The sequence below is a fragment of the Mauremys mutica genome, chromosome 25 (assembly GCF_020497125.1).
Source record: "Mauremys mutica isolate MM-2020 ecotype Southern chromosome 25, ASM2049712v1, whole genome shotgun sequence".
Lineage (NCBI taxonomy): Eukaryota > Metazoa > Chordata > Testudines > Geoemydidae > Mauremys > Mauremys mutica.
In genome coordinates this window covers 1402034-1422470 of record NC_059096.1, presented here as the reverse complement: position 1 = coordinate 1422470, position 20437 = coordinate 1402034, and the positions used below count along the sequence as shown (strand labels likewise).

At 60.6% G+C, this 20437-nt stretch overlaps 1 protein-coding gene across 1 annotated transcript in view; it reads right to left on the bottom strand.

Moving 5' to 3' along the window:
* Window positions 1–4197: 4197 nt before the first annotated feature.
* Window positions 4198–20437, bottom strand: part of CAVIN1 (caveolae associated protein 1) — a 31299-nt gene continuing 15059 nt past the window's right edge. Inside the window, exon 2 of the mRNA XM_044999609.1 lies at window positions 4198–6003. Within this exon, the coding sequence (XP_044855544.1) occupies window positions 5338–6003 (666 nt within the window). The 3' untranslated portion in view covers window positions 4198–5337. The remainder of the gene's footprint in view (window positions 6004–20437) is intronic.

Genomic DNA, 20437 nt, shown 5'->3' with positions numbered 1-20437 from the left:
CGGCACAGCGCAGCCAGGAGATGGGACTGGAGTCTGGCACAGGGCACGTAGGGGATTGCTCCTCACACCGAGCGGAGCTCCGCTGCGGCTCTGCAGCCAAGCCCAGCCTTTGGGGAAAGGGACGGACGCCATGAGCCAGCCCCTGACAGACGAGGCGGAGCTTCCTGGTGCAGCTGCGTCCAGACCCAGGGTTTCCAGCTCCCCTCTGGCAGCAGCTGGCGCTGGGCACTGCCAGACAGGCAGAGGGGCCCCAGGCTGGCAGCTCCTCTCTGCCCCATATGGCTCCCCCCGGCCCGGTTCTCTGGCAGCGTCCCCAGCTGGTGACCTTTTCCCCAGCCCCCACCTGGGGCTGCAGCGGCTTAGTCTCTTGCCCCCGTTGGTTCGTGGGCAGGGCGCTAGGCTGCACACAGCTGCACTGTCAGCGCTGGGAGGAAACCTCAAGGCAGAGCCCCCCTCCTCCTCCCTGCCCAGGGGAACCCCCTGCCCGCCCAGCGCTCAGCGCCGGGCCAGGGAGCACTGGGGGGTTCCCCTGAGGCTCTCCCCACAGCCCAGCCTGCTCCCCAGGGTGCCCCCGCCGTGAGCGCATGTGCGGCACCGGCAGGGCAGAGAGGCCTGGCTGGGATGGGGCAGTTCCTGCTAGTGGCCAAGGCCTCTCCCGTTCCAGGGTTTGGGGCTAGGGGCTCCCCAGGGGCTCTCACAGACCCACAGGGACTGGGAGCCGGGATCCAGCCGTTCCCACCTGCATCTCAGCATGGCAGTGAGAGCCCCCCGTTCTGGCTGGCGCCGGCTCCTTCTCCCCCTTCTGCGGGCTCTAAGGTGTTTGCCTGTTGGGGGCCGTTGGGGGAAGTGGTGCTGGGCCAGGCCAGCCTGTTTCGACCCCCCCAGGCCTGTGTGCTGGACAGTGGATGTGCTGGGAAAACAGGGAGAGGGCAGGGAGGGGATGCCAAGCCACGGTTCCCTCAGCCGGGGCTAGGCCGGAACCCGCTGGCCCAGGGCAGCCTGAGGCCACCCCTGTCCCAGCATTCCCAACTCCGAATCCCCCCCCCCCCAGCGGAGGGGCGCTGGGCACTCACTGTGCTGGTAGCGGTGATTCCCCAGGGGCCAGGCTGGGGAGGGACATGTGATTGCTGCGTGCCTCGGTTTCCCCCGTAACATGGGCGTGATGGCGCTTACCTGCCCCACTAGGGGGCAGGGTGAATCCACAAATGTGTTTGAGGCTCAGGGCCTGCGGGATGGGGCGGGGAGGCGGGAGCATGGAGAAGGGTGTCCAGCCAGCCTGGGGTGGGTCACTGCTGGGGTCTGGGCACACAGTGACAAAGGGAGGCAGGGTTCGCAGCGAGCTGCCTTCCCCCAGAGGGGTTGTCCAGCTTCTGCCATGTTCTAAATACCCAGCCCTCTTCCTGAGAAAGCAAAACAAAACACTCCCTGGTTTTATGTAGGACCTACATTATTGGGATGAAATCACAAGGAGCAGGTGCCTTTTGTTGCCTGGTCCCAGGGGCCCCCTGATGCTCTCTGGCAAACTTTGATTCAGCCTTTTTTACACTGCAGCCCCCCTGTGGAACTGGCACATATGGGGAGCATGCTCGGCTCCCACCTCCCTGCCTGGCCGCATCTGTCTCCCAAGAGCCGGAGCCAGAATATGGGTCAGGTCCTGCCTCTACCACTGACTCACTTCGGGGTTTCTGGGGGGTCACTGGCCCTCCCTGGGCCTCTGTCCCTGCAGCTGGAGCCTGGGAGCAGTCGCTCGTGAGGTGCAGCACGGCCTGGCAGAACGTGGCAGAGGCCCGGAGTGATGTCCCAGGCCCCCTTGGGAGCAGGAACCCTGTCCCCTGAGTGGGGAGGAGCCAGGTGTGGGGCGGGAGGGCTCACTGGGGCAGGGGAAGGGCTATTTGGACACCAGCAGACTCGTAGTCCTGCTGCCAAGGTCGCAGACACTCGCTCATCGTTGGTGAGTCACTGCCCAGCTCGGCCTCGTTCTCTGATGCCACGTGAGGGCTGGGCATGGCTGGGCTCGCTGGGTGCCAGCCTGGGCACGTGGTGCCTGCTGTTCCCCCTCTCTGAGTGCGGCCCGGGGGTGGGGGGACGAGCGTCTCCTTGCTCAGCCCAGTGTTGGGGGTTACTGCTGCCCAGGGCTCCCGTGTTCCCCTCGCACCAAGCTTTGGCAGAGCTGTGCCTGCTGCACGGGGCATGAACCCATCTCTGGGGTGGCCGCGGCCAGCCTATGTGTATAGTGGGGGTGCTGAGAGCCATTGAACCGACCTGTAAACCCAGGGTGCCGCAGCCCCCCCAGTTCCAGCACCTATGCCCCCCCCACGGCCTGTTTGCCGCAGGTCTTTGTCCCTCCAACAAGGGGAAGGTTTCCCCCATTGTGCTGGGACACCAGTTTAACATGGGTGAGCTGGAGCCCCCTGCCCTGCTTGTGGGGCAGAGCCCTGGCTCCCTTCCACCCAGCAGCAGCCGGTGCCCTTCGCCCCCGTCCATGGGAAACATGCTCCACTCTTGGCCTTTTAGAAAAGAAACTTTATTGGTCGGGCTGCTCACCAGGATGCAGTCATAGAAAATGGATAAAGCTCCACCCAGCTCCCATGGCCCCCAGCTCGTCACCTCGGGCACAGGAGGGCCCAGGACTCGCTCTCTGCCCCGTGGACGCGCTCTGCTCCCTCTCTCCGAGGTCAGAGATGCTTAGTACGGCCCCAAACCCTGGTGGCCTTGGGCTGCTCGAGCCAAGCGCCCGCCTGTGCCCTGGGAGTCGCTTACTCTGAGCTACTGCTTCTGTGTAAGAAAAAGAGATCTGTAAAAAACAATAGACGGGCCCCAGGAACCAGACAGAGTGTGAACAGCCCCCTGCCCTGCCTGCGCCTCCGCCAGCCGGCACCTCCCCTGCCACGGGCTGGGCTGCACGGGGGGGCAGCGGGAGGGCGGGGCGCGGCCAGGCCTAGGTCCCCACGCACATGCTGGGGAATGGCCCTAGGCAGAGGAGCGAGGGCTCGGCCTGCCCTGGGCTGGGGAGCTGCAGAACATCTGCTGTGCGGGGTGCCCGGGGCGAACAGTGAGCACAGATCCCAACCGAAGGCAAGCAAGGCTCCCCTGCCCCCCAGGGACCGCCACTGCCTGGGGCCTGGCATCCCCCCACAGTGGTGGTGCCATCGTGGGGTTGGCAGGGAAGGGCAGAGCATGGCAAAGGCCCATCCAACCCCATCTCTTCCTGCCCATCCCTGGGGGCAGCACAGGGGTCCGGAGACGCCTCCTTGCTGCTTAGACAGAACCCACCAGGGAGCCTGGCACAGAGCCCAGCCGCTGGGGCCATGCCCACTTTGGCCTGGGCAGGCCGGGAGCTCTGCTGCAGGGGAAGGACCCTGGGGTGGGAGTGGGACGGGCAATAAGAAAGAAAATGCTCTTAACAAAGAAGCAAGTTTATATATTGTGGCTACGTTAACAACAAACCTCTGTTCTCCCGTGTGTCACCTGGCAGTGAGGACGGCGGCCGCAGGCGCCAGGGGCTGGGCTGTGCCCAGCGGGTATGAACTAGGGGAAGGATGAACACAAGCCGAACCTCCCCGTGTCCCCTGCCACCTGGGGGGCTGCAAAGGGGTGGGGGTTGGGAATTGCCAGCCCCAAAGCCGACCTCAGCTGGCCAGGAGACACACTGTGTCTCAGCACACGCGGCCCTCGCTCCGGTCTGCCGGGAGCCTGCTAAGCAGTGCGGTGCGTGTGGTTAGGAAAGCTGGCGCTCAAGCAGCAGTGCCCCATCCTAGAACTGCGCCGGGCATCTGTCACCAGCTAGGCAAGCGAGAATGGCAGCAAGCGGGGAGCCTGGGGGGATGTGCAGGGCCCTGAGCCTGCGTCGTGCCGGGACCCCCTGCAGAGACTCAGCTGCTCAGGATCGGGCCCACAGACCCATGTCAAGACTGCTCTCTGGCTGGCCAAGAGCCCTCCTGGCTCTGTCCCCTTTCTGTGGCATCAGTACATCCTCTAGCCCTCCTGGAAATGAGTCACAACCGCCCCTGGGGCCTTCCAGCACCCTGGGCCGTCCGCCGGCCAGTGAGTGTGCACCTCCCGGCCTGCTGGGCCCTCCAGCACCCCGGCCTGCACCCCTGTGAGCGTGCATCTCACGTCCTGCACCCCCCACCTGCACCCTCCCCCGGCCAGTGAGCGTGCACCTCCCGGCCTGCTGGGCCCTCCAACACCCCGGCCTGCACCCCTGTGAGCGTGCATCTCACGTCCTGCACCCCCCACCTGCACCCTCCCCCGGCCAGTGAACGTGCACCTCCCGGCCTGCTGATGCCACATGGTACGGGGCTCGGTGACGGGGTGGGACACCCGACTCCACGCAGCTCCCTGCAGGTGACCGTGAGCCCGCTGGAGCAGAGCGGTTCTGGGCTCCAGCAGGCAGACGGTTACCGCTCCGGGCACTGCAGACACACACAGGAGCGTGCGGCACATGCTGAGCTCTCCATGACTCTGGGTCAGTCCCAGGAAGGCCTGGAGTGGCCGCGGTGTAACGGGCAGCAGTGGCAGGGTCCTGTGTGTGTGTGTAGGATACCCGCATTGCCAGGGGATCTCGCTGCCACCCAGGCAATGTGGTGCCCGTGGTAGCCAAGTGGTGCACAATACTGGCTTCTCCAGAACAGCCCGTTAGCTGTTTCAGCCCTCTGGGGTCAGGAAGTGTCAGGGAGCCCCTCCCGGCCCGACGTGGCATTGCCCATCCTCACGCGTGCTCTGCCCACCAATGGGATCAGCTTTACCCTTCCCTCGCCACATGCTAAGACGCGTCAGAGATCCACCTTCCACTGGAGACCTTCCAGACCACATGGCCCCAGGAGCTGGCATACGGGCGGGGGTGGGAAATGTCTCTCTGCTGCTACTAGCCAGCTGGGCTCCTGCATTCCCTTCCGGCTGCCTGTGGGGATGGCTGCTCGGGCTGACAAACAAACTGGGGGATCTCCAGCGCTGGGCAGGTTGCCAGGCAGAAAGCATTCTAGACATCAGGTCTCAGAGAGCTGCAAAGAGGGATCTTCCCAGGTGTACAGCAGTTATCTTGGTTTTAGCACGCTCCCAGCTGAGTCCCTGGCGGCTAGCAAGCTCTCACAGGGCCACTAGCAGGAATGGTCTCCACGACGAGTGTAAGAAAAACCGTCCTGTATTCCTAACTCCTCTGTGTGCTAAAACTAAAATATAAACGACACCTCGTCCGGGACAGTGGGGGATCGGCTTGGACGTCCAGAGGAATAATGATACATCGGGTACACGTTTCCCAGGATGCGTGGGGCAAAGAGAGATCTTGCAGTGTGAAAGGTTACATGTTCAGCCGTTCATCGCGTGCCACCGCCCGTCCTACTCACTGTCGCTCTTGTCCACCAGCACTGCGTCCGACTCCTCCGTGATCTCCAGCAGCGTGTGCATCTCAGGGCTCTCCTCTCTCAGCAGCTCCGTGTTCTCGGCCTCTTCTCCTCCCACCTCCACCATCTCTGTGGCTTTCACCTCCACCTCGCCCTCTCTGATCTTCTTGACATAGAAGGTGAAGGGTGGCACCTTGTAGACTGCCGTCTTGGACCTGGCGTAGACGGGGTGGTCAGGAGTGAAGGATTTCTTCAGCTTGTCCCGAGAGGTTTTCATCTTCTCCCTCCTCTCAGTGGTTACGATCTTGGTGCCCAGCTTGTTCATCCTCTTCTCCAGGTTGTGCCGGGTCTTCTCTAAGTTGTGTTTGGTCTTCTCCAAATTCTCCTTGGTCTTTAGCTTGGTCTTCTCCATCTTCTCCTTGGAGAAAGCCTTTTTGAAGTCGTCCACCCTCTTCATGCCACTTCTCTTGATCCGCTCTGCCCGGGACTCCTCGATGATCTCTTCAACCTCCACCTCCTCATCTGAGGAGAGCTGGATGCGGTCCTCATCTGCATGGTCCTCGTCCGCGGGCACCTCCGCGCCCTCCTCTTCCTTCTCTTCCTTCTCTGTCTCCTTCAAAGACTTGCTGATACTCAGCTTGGCTGGGAGCTTCACTTCATCCTGAAAACGAAGAGATGGAATCAGTAAGACACGTGCACTGTAAGGACCCAGCCCTGCAGAGCTACATGCCAGGCAGCCACCCTGCAGCAGCTGTAAGCAGCTTGCACCCCACTTCCCACGACCCTCTGTGGACACAGCCCCTGGGACGTTCTGCCTCGGGGGGTTGTCAGGCAGCAGCCCCATGGCTCCTGATTGGTTCTCTGCCCTATATAAACCCAAGGGGCAGTCCAGGAACTGTCTGGGCCACAGCGTGGTGAATTTCCTGGTGCTGCCAGGGCTGGTCCTGTCTCATGCTCTTGAACTCCTGGCTGGACCTCGGCTTGTTTTGGGCTTCGCCTCCTGACTTGGACTCTGACCCTTGGTATTGACCCCAGCCTGGAACAGACCACAAACTCCTCAGGCTACCCCCAGCCTCAGGCTTGCCCCTGGGCCCACACTGCCCCCGCGGCTCCCAGCCATCGAACCTGGGCTGAGCAGCTCTCGGAGACGCTGCCCAGCTAATTGCACTTACGAGGTCTCAGATTCACGGCTAGTCTGACCTTGGGGACAAATCCGGCCATCAGTGGCCGACCCCCGGCTTGGAATCCTCCCCCCCTTTGCACACTCCCCCCCCCCCCGGTAAATTACTCTGCTCTCGTCCACAGCAGCTCGGGGCCCTTGCTAAATTCAAGCTCAGCCTTATCCGCCCTGCACACTCCGGCCTGGGTGGCAAACCCACCCATGCCTTTAACTGCAGAGGAGAGACCTGCAGGTGCTGCAATGGGGGCTCTGTCCCCTCTGTCCTGGCTGCCCCCTCCCCAATCCTCCAAGCCCTTCACTAGCATCCTCTTCATCCCAGCCCTCCCCTCCAGCCCTCGGGCTCATCTCCCCAGGCTGGCTCCCTCCCTCCGCGCAGCCCTGAGCTCCCTGCTGAGCAGTCTGGGGACTCTCCCCGTTCCCCGCTGGGGCATCCTGTGCACTGCTGGTATCTGCATTCGGCACCGATCCTGGCTTTTCACAGCACAGGGTTCACTACAGTCACACAACTCAAGGCACAAACCCTCCCCTCTCACTCACTCCCTCCCGGACAGCCTCCCTGATGCCAGGGCAGCCACTCCTGATTTACACCGGCCTCAGAGACGAACTAGGGGTCTGACTGATTCCAGCCCGTGCCAACAGTAATGTATCGGAATTGGGTCGTATCCCTTTAAATAGCTTGTGATCCCTCTTGTGGCACTCACCACGTTGTCTCTCTTACAACCCAGCCAGGACAGCAGTGCTGGGTCTGCACAGAGTTATTTGCACTCGGCCACGCCCTGGTGGTTTTTTGTTGTGCACAGAGCAAAAGACACACCACAAAGTTCCCATGTTTGCCTCTCACCCCGGCTACAAGGCTGGCATCTAATCTCCGCAGCCCAGACTGAGGGGCCATGCACACTGCAAACAGAGCCAGGCAGCAGCCGGGGAGCAGAGCTGGCGTCTTGTCCCCTCTGCCGGAGCCGCCCACCCGGGTTTCTGGCTCGTTCTGCAGAGCAAGAGACGCTCCATGCAGAAGAAACAAGATAAAACACCCATGGCCTTGTTGCCTTGGTGTGTGGGAGCTGCCCCGGAGGAAAGGGTGTTTCTGCTAGTTATTTGTCCCCTGCCTGCCTTTCGCCCTGTCCCATTCCCTCCCCGTGGCCGGCCCACACCCAGCCTCTTGCTTGTTCCCTTGTACTGCTGGGGAAACTACCTCCCAAGCAGATTCCTCCCGAGGCTGCTGGTGAAGTAACATCCCTGCCCCACGCCGCTGGGGGCGGTGTCTGTGCATTCCCCAGAGCCACGCTGAACAGAGCGTGCCAGCACCGGCCCCCTCCCTGGGAAGGGGCAGAGACCTCGCTCGATTTCCCAGCGCTCGCACAGCAGCGACTCACTGGCTGACCACTGAGAGCAGCTCCCCTGGGAGCACAGGAATTCAGGTCCCCCTAGAAATCACCCATGAGCTGTCAGCGAGGGCACCTGCTGGGCTTGCCCCTGGGGCGAGGCCGCTACTCTGAGCGTGGGAAAGCCCCGCGTCTGGCCTCGGGCCTGCGGCAGCTGGGCTGGGAGCGGAGGGGCTCCTGCCCCCCAAGGCTTGCGTTCTGCCGACACACGGGAGCCCTTCCCCTTGGGCACTGGCCCCGGGGCTTGTGGGGGAAGGGGACGTGAGCCAGGGAGCTTTCCCCACTTCCCGGAGAGAAGTGATCTGTGCCCGGCCTCCCAGCACAGCCCGAGACAGCTGCCTTCCGTGGGGCTTGTTTGGAGTTACAGAGAAAGAGTCCAAGCGCCCCCTGGTGCGTGGCGAGGGGCATCCCAACAGCACAGAGCAGCGGTGGGGCGCTGAGGGGGTGCCCCTTGGCATGGGGCAGGGCCTTCAGCATGTGTCCCCGTCCCCGGCAGCCAATGCCCCAGCATGGGCAGGTGAGCGTGCCGCACATGGCAGGAAATCCGCAGCCGTAACAGCAAAGGCCCACGAGCCGTGTGTTGTCCAGGGAGGTTAGAAAGGAGATTGGGGGCCAGGACTCCTGGGTTCTATTCCCAGCTCTGGGAGGGGAGTGGGGTTTAGAATAGGGGTGACTGGGAGCCAGGACTCCTGGGTTCTTTCCTCAGCCCTGCCACTGGCTTCCTGCATGACCCTGGGCAAATCACTTCCCCCTCTGTGCCTCGGTTTCTTCATCTGTTCAGTGGGGCCTGTGCTTAGCTGGTTGGCCGAGGGGAAGGCGGCTGGAGTCGGTCTATCCCTAATTAGTCCCCTTTTTATTGAGGAGCCCCCTGCTCTGTGTTCCCTGGCCAGAATTAACTCCTGCTTCCCCCAGACGGGGTTCTAGTTACACCCGGCAGCGAGCGGACAGGCGCTGGGAGACCGTGACCGATTTGTAACCCCAAAACATGCTTAAGGGCAAACCAGCCCTGTGACCTTCCCATCCTCTGGGAAAGGGCCATGCATACTGAGGGGCTAATTGTCACGGCGGCATGGGGGGGAGTCAGGGCCCTGCACCCCGGACTTCCTGCGATTCCCCGGGACTCAGCCAGCCAGGAGAACAGAAGGTTTATTAGCCGACAGGAACACAGTCCCAGGCAGGGCTTGTAGGTACAACCAGGACCCCCAGCCAGGTCCCTCTGGGGGGCAAGGGGCTTAGACCCCAGACTTGGGGTTCCTGCCTCTTCCCAGCCAGCCCCAAACTGAAACCAAAACCCCTCCAGCCGGCTCTCCCCCTCCTTCTCTCCCCCTCTCCCTTTGTCCAGCTCCTCTGGCAAAGGTGTCACCTGGCCCCACCCCCTTCCTGGCCCAGGTACCGTCCCTCACCAGAGTCACCCCCTGCTCTCCCATCCCCCATGCAGACAGTCCCAGTAAAACTAGAGACATTCCCAGGTCAATCCACCCCACTCCCTCCTGCGTCACACTGATACACCTGTGAAGTGGGTGAGCTTCCTCATCTCCCTGGGGAAACTGAGGCATGGAATCCCAGCGTGACTTACCCAGGGTCCCTCAGCAGGCAAGCGGCAGTGCCAGGAATAGGACCCAGGAGTTCGGGCTTCGGGTCCCCCCAGCCTTTTTCTCTTTTGGGCTGCCCAACCAACCTGCCCCATGTCTGTTCGCAGCCTGAATACACCCAAAATTCATGACAAAAACAACCCAGCCTAGCCTGTTCTCAAGCAGGGAACTGGTCAAGCACGGGTTGCTTCAAAGAGCTTTTTGGTCGATTCTGGCCGAAACAAAGATGGGATGGCTCCCCCGCACCCCCCTCAGCCGGGTCCGAGCACCATGCCCAGGACAGACAGGCTCTCTGCTCTCTGCATGGCGTGTATTAAGCTGCCTGCAGGGGCCAGGCAGCCAGCGTGTGGGGTGTAGCTTCTTACCCTGCAGATGGACCTTCGCATCCAGCGCCGGGCGTGGGGTGTGGGTGCAGAGACGGGACAAGCAGCACCTGACCGTCTCCCCTGGTTTACCGTAGCCTGGCCGGCCTGATAGGCCCCTGCCTCACATGCTCCCCCAGGCCCTGTTCTGCCTGGCCGGTTCCCCTCCAGGGCTGTGGGCCTGGCCGGGGTCCCAGGGCCGTCCCCTGGCCTCCTGGGCCGGCCAGGGGCATTACCTCATTTTCACCATGTACCCTGGAGCGTGGCCATCCTGCCTTTGTTTGCCAGAGGCCGGAATGGCTCCCCTGGCTCCTGCCCCGCCATAGGCTCTGTCAACATCTTTTTAGACAATCAGAACTTTCCTATTGTTGTTCTCCCGGCCAAGCACAATTAGCCTCAGGCCCTGGTTTCACATTCTTTCCCCCTGCTCCAATGGCCCTGCACAACAAGCCACCAGGGTTAGGGCAAGGGTGGGGCCGGGGCTGCTAGTGCGGGGGGGTGGGGGGAGGAGAAGCCCTCCCGCTGTGGCATTTAGCGGGGGCTTTCCCCTCCCCGCAGGGCTGACTCTGCCCACCCTGGCGCCTTCCCCCGGTGCAAAGCAGGTGTGAAATGTGCTCAGATCAGAGTTCTCAGCCCCCTGTACTCGGCCCAGGGCAGCACGAGGCACCGGCGGGGGGCTCGGGGCACTGCTGCCCCAGCTCAGTGCTGCCAGCTCTCACAACCTTGCCGTGAGTCTTGGGATGTTTGATGGTTCCAGCCCCAGCTCCTGGAGTCAGGTGATTAGGAGACTCTCCAGACGTTTTTAACCCTCACGGCTGGCATGGGGAGGTGGGAGACGTGACCCCTAGAGGCTCAGAAACCAGGGGCCCTGCTCTTCCCCATCTGATGCTCCATATTCCCCCCAATCGCTTCTCCCCATGGGGCCAGAATGCAGCCCGGCCTGAAACGCAGCCTGTGCTGCTACGCCCAGCCAGCCCTGCTCCTGCCGAGCACGTGTTGGTATCACCTCCGCAATCACCTTCTCCCGGGGCGCAGAGAGCTGCAGCCGGATCTGCCCCTCCCGGCAGGAGGAGGGGCTCTGAGCTGGGGTGGCCTTGTGATCCCTGCCACTCAGGTTGGATTTGGCCCCGGCGTCCCTCCCGCTAGCACAGGCCCAGTGGCTCGGCTCGGCTCCCAGGGCCAGTCAGTGGCTGCATTGCCCTGGGCACTTTCCCCTCCAATTCAGTGCGAACCCCCAGCATTTAAACTCTTTCCCCTTTAGGAATGTTTTATCATGGTGGCTTTTTCCCCCCTGCCCCACTGATTCTCCCTCTGCCTCGACCCTCCTCCCTGGGGATTCAGAGCCTGGGACAGACCCTGGAGTCCTCAGTGCCCCAGGGAGCAGAGCGAGACTCATTCAGGAGAGCCAGGGCTGCAGTCCCCTCGCAGAGGGAAACACGTGGGCGGGAGGGAGAACAGGCTGGCATGAGATTGGTTTTCAGCTGAGCAGCACATCGCGTGCGATGAATCCGCTCTGTGTTCCCGGCCCAGGCTGGAAATAGCCCTGCACTGTATGAAGCGTCACAGCTGCCGGGCCACAGCCTGCAGCTCAGGGATTTATTACTCGAGGGGTTTTAAGCTCAGGAGCTGGGAGGGGGAGGCGTGGAGCTTCTGGGATGAGCCAACCACCAGGAAGCCAGCAAGAGCAGTGAATGGGTTTGATAGGAGAGCTAGGCAGGGCTCCGTCGGCCCCTGGGCATGCCTCAGGAGCTGCCTCTCCCACGGCGCCATGGCCCAGCCAGCCACACCAAGCCAACAGCCGCTAGGCCGAGGACAACAGGCACTGACCCTGCATGCACCGCCCTGGAAACAAGCAACATCCCAGCTAAGCTAGGCCTGATCCCGCAGCACTCGCCTGGCCAAGGATCTGCCCACTTGACCTCCAATCAGAAACCTGTGAAAGTCCATAAAGCAGGAAGTGGGAGCTCTCCGAGAGACCCAAGCCATGGGCAGCCAGGCAGCAGCAGGTGGAGATGGCTCAGCTTTTGTCTTTCATGAACCAGGTGGTGAAGAGACCTGGAAAAGCCTCCGTTTCACAAGTTCATTTTGAAAGCAGTTCTGCATCCAGGTTAAAGCAGGGAGGGGGTGGTCTGGGCACCAGGACTCCTGGGTCTGTTCCCAGCTCTGGGAGTGAGTGGGGACCCATGGTTAGAATAACAGGGACTGGATGCCAGGACTCCTGGGTCTGTTCCCAGCTCTGGGAGCGAGTGGGGACCCATGGTTAGAATAACAGGGACTGGATGCCAGGACTCCTGGGTCTGTTCCCAGCTCTGGGAGCGAGTGGGGACCCATGGTTAGAATAACAGGGACTGGATGCCAGGACTCCTGGGTCTGTTCCCAGCTCTGGGAGCGAGTGGGGACCCATGGTTAGAATAACAGGGACTGGATGCCAGGACTCCTGGGTCTGTTCCCAGCTCTGGGAGCGAGTGGGGACCCATGGTTAGAATAACAGGGACTGGATGCCAGGACTCCTGGGTCTGTTCCCAGCTCTGGGAGGAGAGTGGGGACCCATGGTTAGAATAACAGGGACTGGATGCCAGGACTCCTGGGTCTGTTCCCAGCTCTGGGAGGAGAGTGGGGACCCATGGTTAGAATAAGAGGGACTGGATGCCAGGACTCCTGGGTCTGTTCCCAGCTCTGGGAGCGAGTGGGGACCCATGGTTAGAATAAGAGGGACTGGATGCCAGGACTCCTGGGTCTGTTCCCAGCTCTGGGAGCGAGTGGGGACCCATGGTTAGAATAACAGGGACTGGATGCCAGGACTCCTGGGTCTGTTCCCAGCTCTGGGAGCGAGTGGGGACCCATGGTTAGAATAACAGGGACTGGATGCCAGGACTCCTGGGTCTGTTCCCAGCTCTGGGAGTGAGTGGGGACCCATGGTTAGAATAACAGGGACTGGATGCCAGGACTCCTGGGTCTGTTCCCAGCTCTGGGAGTGAGTGGGGACCCATGGTTAGAATAACAGGGACTGGATGCCAGGACTCCTGGGTCTGTTCCCAGCTCTGGGAGCGAGTGGGGACCCATGGTTAGAATAACAGGGACTGGATGCCAGGACTCCTGGGTCTGTTCCCAGCTCTGGGAGCGAGTGGGGACCCATGGTTAGAATAAGAGGGACTGGATGCCAGGACTCCTGGGTCTGTTCCCAGCTCTGGGAGCGAGTGGGGACCCATGGTTAGAATAACAGGGACTGGATGCCAGGACTCCTGGGTCTGTTCCCAGCTCTGGGAGTGAGTGGGGACCCATGGTTAGAATAACAGGGACTGGATGCCAGGACTCCTGGGTCTGTTCCCAGCTCTGGGAGCGAGTGGGGACCCATGGTTAGAATAAGAGGGACTGGATGCCAGGACTCCTGGGTCTGTTCCCAGCTCTGGGAGCGAGTGGGGACCCATGGTTAGAATAACAGGGACTGGATGCCAGGACTCCTGGGTCTGTTCCCAGCTCTGGGAGCGAGTGGGGACCCATGGTTAGAATAAGAGGGACTGGATGCCAGGACTCCTGGGTCTGTTCCCAGCTCTGGGAGCGAGTGGGGACCCATGGTTAGAATAAGAGGGACTGGATGCCAGGACTCCTGGGTCTGTTCCCAGCTCTGGGAGCGAGTGGGGACCCATGGTTAGAATAACAGGGACTGGATGCCAGGACTCCTGGGTCTGTTCCCAGCTCTGGGAGCGAGTGGGGACCCATGGTTAGAATAAGAGGGACTGGATGCCAGGACTCCTGGGTCTGTTCCCAGCTCTGGGAGCGAGTGGGGACCCATGGTTAGAATAAGAGGGACTGGATGCCAGGACTCCTGGGTCTGTTGCCAGCTCTGGGAGCGAGTGGGGACCCATGGTTAGAATAAGAGGGACTGGATGCCAGGACTCCTGGGTCTGTTCCCAGCTCTGGGAGCGAGTGGGGACCCATGGTTAGAATAAGAGGGACTGGATGCCAGGACTCCTGGGTCTGTTCCCAGCTCTGGGAGCGAGTGGGGACCCATGGTTAGAATAACAGGGACTGGATGCCAGGACTCCTGGGTCTGTTCCCAGCTCTGGGAGCGAGTGGGGACCCATGGTTAGAATAACAGGGACTGGATGCCAGGACTCCTGGGTCTGTTCCCAGCTCTGGGAGTGAGTGGGGACCCATGGTTAGAATAACAGGGACTGGATGCCAGGACTCCTGGGTCTGTTCCCAGCTCTGGGAGTGAGTGGGGACCCATGGTTAGAATAACAGGGACTGGATGCCAGGACTCCTGGGTCTGTTCCCAGCTCTGGGAGCGAGTGGGGACCCATGGTTAGAATAACAGGGACTGGATGCCAGGACTCCTGGGTCTGTTCCCAGCTCTGGGAGTGAGTGGGGACCCATGGTTAGAATAACAGGGACTGGATGCCAGGACTCCTGGGTCTGTTCCCAGCTCTGGGAGCGAGTGGGGACCCATGGTTAGAATAAGAGGGACTGGATGCCAGGACTCCTGGGTCTGTTCCCAGCTCTGGGAGCGAGTGGGGACCCATGGTTAGAATAACAGGGACTGGATGCCAGGACTCCTGGGTCTGTTCCCAGCTCTGGGAGCGAGTGGGGACCCATGGTTAGAATAACAGGGACTGGATGCCAGGACTCCTGGGTCTGTTCCCAGCTCTGGGAGCGAGTGGGGACCCATGGTTAGAATAAGAGGGACTGGATGCCAGGACTCCTGGGTCTGTTCCCAGCTCTGGGAGCGAGTGGGGACCCATGGTTAGAATAACAGGGACTGGATGCCAGGACTCCTGGGTCTGTTCCCAGCTCTGGGAGGAGAGTGGGGACCCATGGTTAGAATAAGAGGGACTGGATGCCAGGACTCCTGGGTCTGTTCCCAGCTCTGGGAGCGAGTGGGGACCCATGGTTAGAATAAGAGGGACTGGATGCCAGGACTCCTGGGTCTGTTCCCAGCTCTGGGAGTGAGTGGGGACCCATGGTTAGAATAAGAGGGACTGGATGCCAGGACTCCTGGGTCTGTTCCCAGCTCTGGGAGCGAGTGGGGACCCATGGTTAGAATAAGAGGGACTGGATGCCAGGACTCCTGGGTCTGTTCCCAGCTCTGGGAGCGAGTGGGGACCCATGGTTAGAATAACAGGGACTGGATGCCAGGACTCCTGGGTCTGTTCCCAGCTCTGGGAGGAGAGTGGGGACCCATGGTTAGAATAAGAGGGACTGGATGCCAGGACTCCTGGGTCTGTTCCCAGCTCTGGGAGCGAGTGGGGACCCATGGTTAGAATAAGAGGGACTGGATGCCAGGACTCCTGGGTCTGTTCCCAGCTCTGGGAGTGAGTGGGGACCCATGGTTAGAATAAGAGGGACTGGATGCCAGGACTCCTGGGTCTGTTCCCAGCTCTGGGAGCGAGTGGGGACCCATGGTTAGAATAAGAGGGACTGGATGCCAGGACTCCTGGGTCTGTTCCCAGCTCTGGGAGCGAGTGGGGACCCATGGTTAGAATAACAGGGACTGGATGCCAGGACTCCTGGGTCTGTTCCCAGCTCTGGGAGTGAGTGGGGACCCATGGTTAGAATAACAGGGACTGGATGCCAGGACTCCTGGGTCTGTTCCCAGCTCTGGGAGCGAGTGGGGACCCATGGTTAGAATAAGAGGGACTGGATGCCAGGACTCCTGGGTCTGTTCCCAGCTCTGGGAGCGAGTGGGGACCCATGGTTAGAATAACAGGGACTGGATGCCAGGACTCCTGGGTCTGTTCCCAGCTCTGGGAGCGAGTGGGGCCTAGCGAAGTCAGCATGGCCATTCCCAGGGTGCCAGTCCAGGCTTAGGTTCACTTGGAAAAGGTCTGAAATGAATAACAAAGCCTGCCTGCTGCTCCTGGCAGCCGGGCTCCCTCAGTCCCACATGGGCCGCAGTGTTCTGGGAAGCTGAAGGCCACATGTCCAGGCCACCAGCTCACTGGTGAGGTCTGGGTACTGCCTGGTGCCCAGAGCTGCTGAACCAGCCCAGCCCCAGGCTAATGAGCGACGCAGGTGGCAAGGCCCTGTCAGGCTGCTTGCCTGTTCGGCCCGGGACCCGAAGGAACAGCCATCGGCTCCAAAACTGCCCTGCTGTCCAGGCAGCCAGTAGGAGCAGGTCTGACAAAAATGCCCCTGGGCCCAGGACGTTCCCGTCCCTCCAGCGCCGGAGGGGAGGGAGTCCCTGTTACGTGCTCACGGCAGCCCCACGGTACAGCTGGTGGCACGATCGTCCCGGCTGTTCCAGGCAGCAGTGACATGACTGTCACCACCAGTGCACGGCCCTTCCCCAGCACAGCCGCACACCGACGAAGGACAGGACACGCCGCACAGCAGCAGAGCTGATGAGCCCAATGCCAGCGTGGTTTCCCCTCCGTTCCTCTCCGCTTGCCCCTAAGGGAGAAGTGGCGGATTCAGTTGATCCAGCTTCCCGCCAGGTCAGTCCAGTTTCACCCAGGGCCAATGCAGAACGTCCTGCCCACTCCTCCCCGTGTTTTGAACCCAAGAAAACTCTCGCTCTTGAGGGAAGTGACGGCATCTGCCCCAAATCCCCTCCCGTCTCACAGCTACTAACAATGCAACTGTGTGTGCTTCCATGCAGCAACTGGCTCTGGAATCTGGAATAGCTGGCGCAAAGGAAAGGTTTGCAGCTTGCAGGAGGGGCCGACAGGCTTGGTTCCTGGGGCTCTTTGGAGTAGAGAGCCGTGCACTAGGAATCTTTGCTGTGCTGCATTCTGGAGAAGCCAACATCTGCTTTGCTACTATGATTAGCAACCATAGAACCAAACCACCGACGTCGTCCCAGGGGATCACAACCGCCCAGCGCAAGTCCACAGCCCCCGTGAAGACTGCTCATCCTCTCCACAACAGCACCTGCCCAAGCAATCCCTCATCTCCCCCGGACCCTGAACTGCAGGAACTCCAGCTACTTCCTTCCCTCTGAGTCAACACCATCAGCAAGAACAAAGGCATTCCCCATCTCGGCCTGGCCCGGCGGTGCTGGAAAGGGGCCATATCCTGCAGGCTCAGATACTTATCAGCCCTTGTTGACTCCAGAGGGTTTGTGCACAAAGCAGAGGCCTGTTCAAAGCCTCCAGCTCCGTCACATGAGCTGTCCCCTACCCCCTTCCATCGTGGGAGCGGAGGGGGCTGCTGCTCTCCATGGCTCTCTCTTGGTGTAAAATGCAGCAGCTTGCACCCACCCGCCTCCGTGCTACAGACGGGCCAGTGCAGCTCGCAGCAGACAAAGCCGCGTTGCTCTTTGGAGCACTGCACGCTGGGACCCGGTCTCTGGGAAAGGCGCATGTCTGCAGAGCGCGGCACTGAGCCCCAGGAGCTGTGTCTGCCCAGCCTGGGCTGTCTGTGGGGGCTGACCCCCTTTTCTGTGGCGGGCTGAGAGCGCTCAGCTGGAGGAGTGGCTCCAGCTCGCGCTGCAGGAGGCCCCGAAGTGGGGGGCTGCAGGGCGTATCCTCGGCTCAGCACTGAGCAAGGCGAGGGGCAGAGCTCCCGGAGCTGCAGCCTGTGGTGGGCAGAGAGGAGCTGTCTGTGTTTGAGTGAATACGCTGTGCCCTGAGGGAAGGGCCTGCCAGAGACCGGAGCGTGGCCGCACGGCCTGCGAGGGCTCTGAGGGAGCCCACCGGCCGAGAGGGAGCCTTCCCCTGGCTTCGCTGGCTGGAGCAGGCCCTGCGTACGCCATGCAAGAAAAAAACGGCTCTGTCTCCACACGGGGTCAGGAGGGTAGTGCCTGAGCAGCCTTGGCAGGGAGGAGGACTCAGCTCCCTGGCTGGTCTCCACACCTGAATGCTGCCTGCGGGCCATCAAGGATCTCCTCCCTGCTCCACAGGAGCTGCTTGGCCCGTGGGCGGGTGCGGGGAGCTGCCCAGCAGAAGGGTTTTCTCCTGCCTGCGACGGGTGTATCTGCTGTGGCAGGGCCCTTGATGGAGGGACTGTGGCTGCAAATGCAGCCGTAGTCTGGGTGCAGTGAAAAGACAATGGGCGCGCACAGGAACAGCCAGGAATCGGTGAGGAGCAGGCTGGCTGTTACACAAATCCTGCTCCATGCGCAGAGCACGAGCCCCGGCAGGGGCGGCAGCTCTCACAGGAACCACCGGTTTTAGCCCCGGGCGTTTCAAGCACACTGTTCTTTACTGGGAAACGCACCAAGTCTGGTGACGGGTGAGTCCAGCTGCTCAGATGGGCCCTGTCCCGAAAACCCTGGCTCTCCACGTCCCTGAACTTGGGGGTCTTCAAACTGTGATTCCCAAATTGCGGCTGTGTGCTCCAGCATGCCTCAATCCAGCTGGCTCAGGGACAGCTGGGGGGACAGGTATTCCCACTGGACTTCTGTCCCAGCCCCTGCCATGTGCAGGAAGCACAGAGGATGGGTACCCAGGGAAAGTGGGAGTTCTCTGCTAAGCTTCACAGGAGGGTTCCATGAATGATCTGGTTTTCCTGTCCTGGGGCCCACGTACTGGATGGGGTGACCCGACTGGACAGTATCCGTCCTTGTTCTGTAGATCCGCATTGCCCCCTGCTGCACAGAACCCCCAGGAGGAGCAAACTGAGCTGCAAACACTGTGTGAGGGCCCCTCCATGGCCGGGGAACATTGCCCAGCAGATCTCGGGGAGCCACCAGGAGACCTGGGTCCTTTTCGGGGAGCTGTGAGACCCGGAGCTGACAGACGGATTGCGGGGATTTGACCTCTGTTTTTTCTGTTTCAAATGACCCAGTGCTGGTAGGTCCCTGGGATTGCCTTGCCCCGGCCCTCCTCCACTAGGTGTGTTTTTTATCTGATTACATTTTGGAGCCTGAGTTCCCTTCCAGTGAGTCACTGGATCCGTGCCCTTTATGGTCATGCACATACTGCCGGGTTGCTACAACACATGTAAACACTTTCCTCATTGTATAAAGGGCCCGTGAACGGCACAGCTGAGCTGCCTCCCACCCTAGCCAGGCCTGGAACTGTTCAAGCTCTCCAGAATCGCTGCCAAAGCGGGGAGCGTTCCCCAAGGCCTAGGAGCAGAATGGCCCAGGGACTCCAAGGAGCTCCTGGATTGGTGTTTAGGGGGATTTTTTTTTTTAATGTTCAGTTTGTTTAAAAAAGCAAAACTCCCAGCGATCTGCTCTCCGGGGTGACTAGTTAATGAAGCCTGAGCCACACACATGCTGGCCACATCTGCAGTTCAGTCGGTGCAGTTGCTTTTACATCATTGCAACACCCCCAGTCTCTGCCTGGGGGAGAAAGCAGGGGCTTGTTTCACATGCGATTGCAAGACACAGAACACGACCAACTCCCCACTACCAACAAGGGCCCGATCCTGACAGGTGCTGCGTGCCCACTGCTGTGGCTTGAGCTTTGAGCACTCAGGGGCTGCGGCCCCCCTACAGCCGCCCGTTCCCTTTCATTCCAGTCCCTCCTCTGCCCGCCAGGTGCAGCTCAGCTAAGCCTCAGCCGAGGGAAAGGCTGAGGCAGGAATTAGAAACAGCTGGGCAGAAGGGAGCATTTCTAAGTAAAGACCCGGAGCTCCAGCTTGCACCAGAACAACACGATGGCGTCTTTGCTTTGCCAGGGCCCAAGAGCGCCACGTCCCTCCGGTAACCGTAAGTCTAAGGCTGGGGTGAGACGCATTCCGCTATTCCACAGACTAAGAGCAGGAAACCTGATAAGCAACCAGGGAAGGAGCAAACTCCTGGATTTCAGGTGAGCTGCATAGAGAAAATGGGGGTTGTGCTTTTTACCTGCTCCATGCTGGAGAAGGCTTACGAAGGTTTCCCTCTTCACATTAGAAATACAGGTCTGGCCTGCCCAGCCCCTGCTGCTCTGAAAAGCGCCTGTGACCCTTGGCAGACCAAATGTCTGTGTTAAAGATTCAGCTCCCCTTGTTCAAATAGAAAACCTCCACTCCAAAGGTAAGGCCTGCAAAGAGTCTTCCAGCAAACCTTGGCCCCTGACCCTGGACCTGGGTCCAGGCAGCTGGGCCCAGTGGAGATCCGCACACGTGCAGTGCCCTGGCTGCACTGATCCAGATGCAAGGCTCGGGTCTTTGAAAAACCAAGCTTGACGTTCCTAAAACTTCTAGGGCAAAAGGAAGAGGAAATATAATAGTAACCCAACCCCCCTTTCCACCTCTCTCACCCATCTCGAAAGCCACGGGGACAATTCTCCCAAGTGCTGAACTATCTGGATCCAATTCACCAATGTCCTGCTCCTCGTGGAACCCTGTAAGCAATGCAAAGTGCCTGGAGCGCTGCCATTTTGATTTGTCTGCATTTTATACCCATGTTGCACTGGGGTGGGCGATTCCTTGAGCATCAGGGCAATGGTCCCTCGGGCCCTTTGCAGGGAATTTAAGATATTTTCCCCAGTAGCCACCCAGTTAACAAGTTAACTGAGTTTGTGTCTGTTTCAGCTTCCTGGCCTGTTCCGTGCTTGGTTCACGAAATCCCCCAGGATTCCTTGTGCCAAGAACTGTGACACAAAGAGGCGAACCCATTAGCACAATCATTTAGCGTATCAGGAATTATGTGGCTGTGCACCAGGCCCACCAACAGCAATTCCGGGCCCAGGGCAGAACAGTCAAT